The sequence below is a fragment of the Dendrobium catenatum genome, unplaced genomic scaffold, assembly GCF_001605985.2.
Source record: "Dendrobium catenatum unplaced genomic scaffold, ASM160598v2 fragScaff_scaffold_1297, whole genome shotgun sequence".
In the NCBI taxonomy this organism is placed as follows: Eukaryota; Viridiplantae; Streptophyta; class Magnoliopsida; order Asparagales; family Orchidaceae; genus Dendrobium; species Dendrobium catenatum.
The window spans coordinates 1,030,869-1,036,376 of NW_021319759.1; the positions used below are offsets into that span (position 1 = coordinate 1,030,869).

General features: G+C 34.2%; 1 protein-coding gene across 1 annotated transcript; it reads left to right on the forward strand.

The window, feature by feature from the left end:
* The first annotated feature begins 836 nt into the window (after positions 1-836).
* Positions 837-5,508, forward strand: LOC110093500 (probable serine/threonine-protein kinase PBL7). The gene is made up of 5 exons (XM_020818407.2): positions 837-1,018; positions 1,954-2,171; positions 2,400-2,589; positions 2,798-3,189; positions 4,957-5,508. Exons 1-5 carry the CDS (start codon positions 946-948, stop codon positions 5,245-5,247), a joined length of 1,164 nt encoding a protein of 387 aa, XP_020674066.1. The 5' UTR covers positions 837-945; the 3' UTR covers positions 5,248-5,508.

Genomic DNA, 5,508 nt, shown 5'->3' on the forward strand with positions numbered 1-5,508 from the left:
TCTTTTAAAATTATCATATTTAAATAAAAATCATAAAGCTCTAATAGAGCATCTTCTATTAAAATGAATTTTTTTATTTGATGAAATTGTATGTTTAAGCAATTAAATTATATTTAAATTCAAGAAGTAATTTTGTTCTCATATGATATTAAGATGGGATTATTGTTATATTAATTTTAAATATCTTATATTATTGCTTAATATAATTAAATTATTAAATAATATAACAAAATTTGAAAGATAATTACAGCTAAAATTTTTAGGCAATAATTGTTTATAAATGTCTAATATTTTAGTTGTAATGTTTAATAATTATATTATATTTATTTATATAATTTAACTAATTGATTGATATATGCATGCGAAATTAAGAACACACATAACAAAATAAAAAAAGTTTCAAAATGCTCTTATAGAACTTTTTAGTTTTTAATTAGTAATATATGGCATTGATTATATGTTTATAAAAAATATTATTTTTTGAGTTTTACAACTTATTAAACATTTTAAAATTATTTTTTGGACCTTAAAAATATTATAAATATCTTATTTTGAGATATTCTATATTAAAAATAAAATTTAATCAGCAGTTATAAATTTAATATTTTGTTTTCAAAAGGATTTAAAATATCTTTATTTTTCTTCTATTTTATCAAATACAAATTAATTACATTCCAAAAAAATGAATAAATTAAATAACTTTAAATAGGGTAACTGTTTTAGAATACCATAAATGGTTAAGAAACTCTGATAATATATTTCAATATCTACGCAGACAAATAAATCAGCTAACTTTTTTATAATTATTAGATTTTTTTTTTTTCCTTAGATTTTTATAGAGCTTTCGCCTTTGCGAAGTTACTCTTCTATTTACTCTCACTCCTTCTCGTTCTTCTAGAGAGAAAGGGCCGAATAGGGGGAGGGAGACGAGCTTCGTCGAGGAATATGGGGTGTTTTCTCTGCAGTGGAGAGCCGAACAAGAAAGCGAAGAAGAAATATCAGACCCCATCTGCTGCAGGTAAACGAAATCTGTACCATTTGTTGGCTAAATCTGCTCTTTTGTTTTTCCTTTGGTCGCCTTGTATTAGACTTGCTCTTTAGTCAATGCAATAGGGTTTCCTTTTGATCTTCGTTTTGTTATTTCTTGTGAGTTTCCCTTCTGAGATCAGAAGATGTTCATTTCGCGCTCAAAGGGGACATTTTTATTAGGGTATTTTTCGATCTGCTTGGCTTTGCTGATCGTTGGCACTTTTGCTTGCTAACCGGTGATTGATTTGGCTAAGGATTTTTTCGATTCCATGGCCTTTTATTCTTTTTTTTTCTTTTGGATATATTGTCATATATGTTAGCTAGGAAGGAAATTGCCCGGGATTGTGTTGGCCCATACCCTCCAAATAGAAGGTGGGACTGGAATGTCCTCTCTCAAAAATTCATAATGAAATTTTTTTTGTTGGTTTGCTTTTTTGTTTGATGCGAGTTATGTCATCTAACATTTTACAGTCGATAGGACGTTTTGATACTAATCTGCAATTTGAGTACATCAAAGCTTGTACTAAGAAGTAACTTGAAAAAACAATTAGATATAGAAGTCGTTCCTTTTATTTGAACATTGTACTAAGAACTAAGAAGAAGCTTTGTACTGATCAAACTCTATTCATTGGTCACTGATAATTTTTTTCGTCAAATCCAAGTTATTCATTCATTCCAGTTAGCTTTTCTCTGAATACAATTGTTGCAGAAGTTTATTTTTAGCTGTTTACTTTTGATGTTTACAGTAATTTTGTGCAGTTGTACTGATGTGATTATGGTTCATTGATAAGTGCTCTTTGAAAAGGATTGAACTTTTTAAAATGGCTTCGATGAAGGAACATTTGAGGCCTTTATTTATTTATTTTTGAATTTGTCACTCTTTGGAGACTTTCTAAAAATTTCTTTGCTATTCATGTTGTGCAGGAAAGTCAAGATCAAATCACTCCTTGGATGATAAGAACCAAAGCTTGCAGGTGAAGAAGGACAAAGATGCACCAAAGAGCAGTCCTGAACATATTGCTGCTCAGACTATTAGTTTTCGCGAATTAGCTACTGCCACACAAAATTTTAGAGCTGATTGTCTTCTTGGAGAGGGTGGGTTTGGTCGAGTGTATAAAGGAAGCTTAGAAAGTATTAACCAGGTGACTTTTCTTCTTTTGGATCTTCATCTTTAGTCTCTTAATTATAGTGGTTTTTAGTAATTTATTAGATCAATCAAATCTAAGCATCAGTAAAACAACATAACTTCAAATAGTTAAGATGAAGCTAATAATAACAACTGTTAAGTTTTTGTTTAAAATGTATGCTTCTTGCATAATATGAGCCATATGTTGAACTTCTATCACTAATTAGTATTGTTTTTACTGCAGACTGTGGCTATAAAACAGCTTGACCATGATGGGTTGCAAGGAAATAGGGAATTCCTAGTTGAAGTTTTGATGTTAAGTCTACTACATCATCCAAACTTAGTTAAACTGATTGGATATTGTGCTGATGGTGATCAGCGACTTTTGGTTTATGAGTACATGCCTCTAGGATCTTTAGAAGATCATATTCATGGTAAGCAACATTATAATGCCCCAACTAGACTTCGGCTTTGTTTGGGACGACTTTCTTACTGCTTCTTAAAGCAGCTTTCTAGTACAAAATTTTTTAATTTTTGTGCTACAAAGCTGCTTGAAGAAGCAGTAAGAAAGCCTTCTCAAACGAAGCCTTCATTTGTCACATAAATTTCTGTTGAAACATCTAATCATTCCAACAACTATAGATCCTACTGCTGATATGAAGCCACTTGATTGGAATACAAGGATGAAGATAGCCGCCGGTGCCGCAAAAGGTTTAGAGTATTTGCATGATAAGGCGAGTCCTCCGGTCATTTATCGTGATTTAAAATGCTCCAATATCTTGCTTGGAGAGGGTTATCATCCTAAGTTATCCGACTTTGGATTGGCAAAACTTGGTCCTGTTGGTGACAATACACATGTTTCGACTAGGATAATGGGAACCTATGGATATTGTGCTCCTGAATATGCAATGACCGGGCAGCTGACGTTGAAGTCAGATGTCTACAGTTTTGGCGTTGTTCTTTTGGAAATTATAACTGGGAGAAGGGCTATTGACACTTCAAGGACTACCAGAGAGCAAACCCTTGTTTCATGGGTAAGACTTATTTCCTTCTGCTATCAAAATCAGTAATTTTTTTGAAGTAAATTTATCCTTTTCAATTGTTTACTTTCATATATAATGTGCTTGTAAAATTCTATGGTTAATGAGTGGTTAGTTTTTGTTTTTTGGCATTAAGATTGGATTTTGTTGTTTGCTTCCTGTTGGTGAATATATGCAAAAGAAAGAATTTGTGACCAAATGGGATGGGTGTATTTGTTGGGCTCTCTCAATGCTCAAAGGAAAAAAGGCCTGAGAACTCTTGTATCTTTTTGTTATGCAAAAGATTAGGGCAATGGCACGAAGAAAGCAATTTGAAGATTTAGGAGTCGTTTGAGATGGCTTTCTTACTGCTTCTTAAAATAACTTTCTAATATAAAAATTTAAACTTTTATACTAAAAAGTTGTTTTAAGAAGCAGGAAGAAAGCCGTCCCAAACGAAGCCTTAGAAATTTACTTTTTAGCAAACAGGTCTCTTTGAATAGTTTGGCACGGGAAGTTGTTATGAGAAGTGGTTTTACATGCAAATTTGTGGAGGTGGCTGAGCTTGTCATGTACCTGCGGATAGCAGAGCTCACATGCACAGGGAAATCTCCTTTGTAGAGGTTTTCTATGATGTGACCGAATGCGGTGCACCAGGTTTTAAGATCCTCTCATATGCGTCAAGGAACAGCTGGAATGATAGATCCCTTATTGGGATGGAAGAATATCAAGTGGGCCTGCAAATTTGACTACTGGCCATTGAACCTAAGAGTTTTGTTGACTTGCTCAAAGCCATGAGGTTTTGACCTTTCCCATGAGGCAGAAGGTCTAGCCTCTTACTGAGTTTTGTTGACCCGTTCAACTCCATGAAGTTTGACCATTATCATGGGGCAAAAGGCCAAGCCTCCCACCTCTTATTTAGATCGTGGGTTCCCATTTACCTGGTTTAGTCTGGTATGGGATATTTATCTTTTCATAATTGACAAGTATACATTGAGCACTAATGGAGGTTATTTAAATTCCTACTATTATGTTCATGTATTATTTTATGCTCAAATATTTACGGGAGGAACATTGTCATTTGAATTTCTGAAACATGCCTCAGCTTGTGGGCAAATTATACTATACGGAGACCGCAAGCAAGCTTATGTTCGAATTTACTGTGATTTTGCTGCACTTTTAATGTGCTTTTGCTGTATTTTTGCAAAATGCAGCTAATTTACAATTTTAATTGCGTATTAGCTGCCCTTTTGCTAAGTATTTGCAAAGGCGCAGCAAAAGTACAGCAAATACTCAATTAGTAAGATATTTGTTGCGCTTTTGCTGTATTTTTGCAAAAGGGCAGCTAATAAGCAATTAAAATTGTTTATTAGCTGCTTTTGCAAAAATACAGCAAAAGCGCAGTAAAAGTGCAACAAAATTGCCGTAAATTCGAACGTAAGCTTGCGTGCGGTCTCTGCACAGAATAATTTGCCCAGCTTGTGGCTGTTTCAGTAGAAGTTACTAAACCTGGCTCTGAGTAGAGTTTATCTGTTTGCCTTTTTTTTTAAGTTTAGCACTCAAGTTGCATAACTTATGGAAGCTTCCCTTTCCTATTTTGTTTCATCTAGATATTTCCCAACCCGTAATTTTTCCGAAACAATCATAGATTATCCATATAGAGCTCATTTGGTTGCTCAGATGAAAAATAAATTTCAGAAAGTTTGAATTTTTTTTTTCATTCATTTTGAGTGTGAATGAGCTTGCAGGATAGTACTGATAATGCTTGATCTTTGGATGCAGGCTCGGCCCTTATTCAAAGACAGGAGGAAATTTTCCGAGATGGCTGATCCAACTCTGCAGGGTCAATACCCCATGCGTGGCCTGTACCAAGCTCTCGCCGTTGCTGCCATGTGTGTTCAAGAGCAGCCTACACTGAGGCCTGCCATTGCCGACGTAGTTACAGCTCTCACATACCTTGCATCTCAGAAATACATTCCTGAGAGCAGCCAGAATACTTCTCGCATGTTCGCACCAGGAACTCCACCTCGAACAAGAAAAGACAGAGATAAGAAACCAGGAGATAGCCGTTAAAATTCCTTCCATGACTATGTTTTGGTGAGCGTTGGAATGTAGTTTTTGATTCTTTTGTTTCATTATGTTCTGAGGGAAGGAAGACTGGTGCTAGTTTTATGGTTGTTTGGGAGAGAAAAGCACTTTCTGGGTGGTTGTAAATGTCTTTTTGGGGGTTTCTTGTATTTTATTTTTGAAGTTTTAGTTTTAGTCTTTATTGTGATCATTTTTAATGACCAGTTTTTAAGAGTAAAGCATAGAACATTTGTTATTGTCTTGTTA

Bases quoted from the DNA above. Each gene is read 5' to 3' on its own strand.
- LOC110093500 (XM_020818407.2), top strand. From the start codon at position 946: ATGGGGTGTTTTCTCTGCAGTGGAGAGCCGAACAAGAAAGCGAAGAAG. The intron at 2,172-2,399 runs GTGACTTTTCTT...TTTTTACTGCAG, and splicing joins GCTTAGAAAGTATTAACCAG to ACTGTGGCTATAAAACAGCT. The intron at 2,590-2,797 runs GTAAGCAACATT...CAACAACTATAG, and splicing joins TTTAGAAGATCATATTCATG to ATCCTACTGCTGATATGAAG.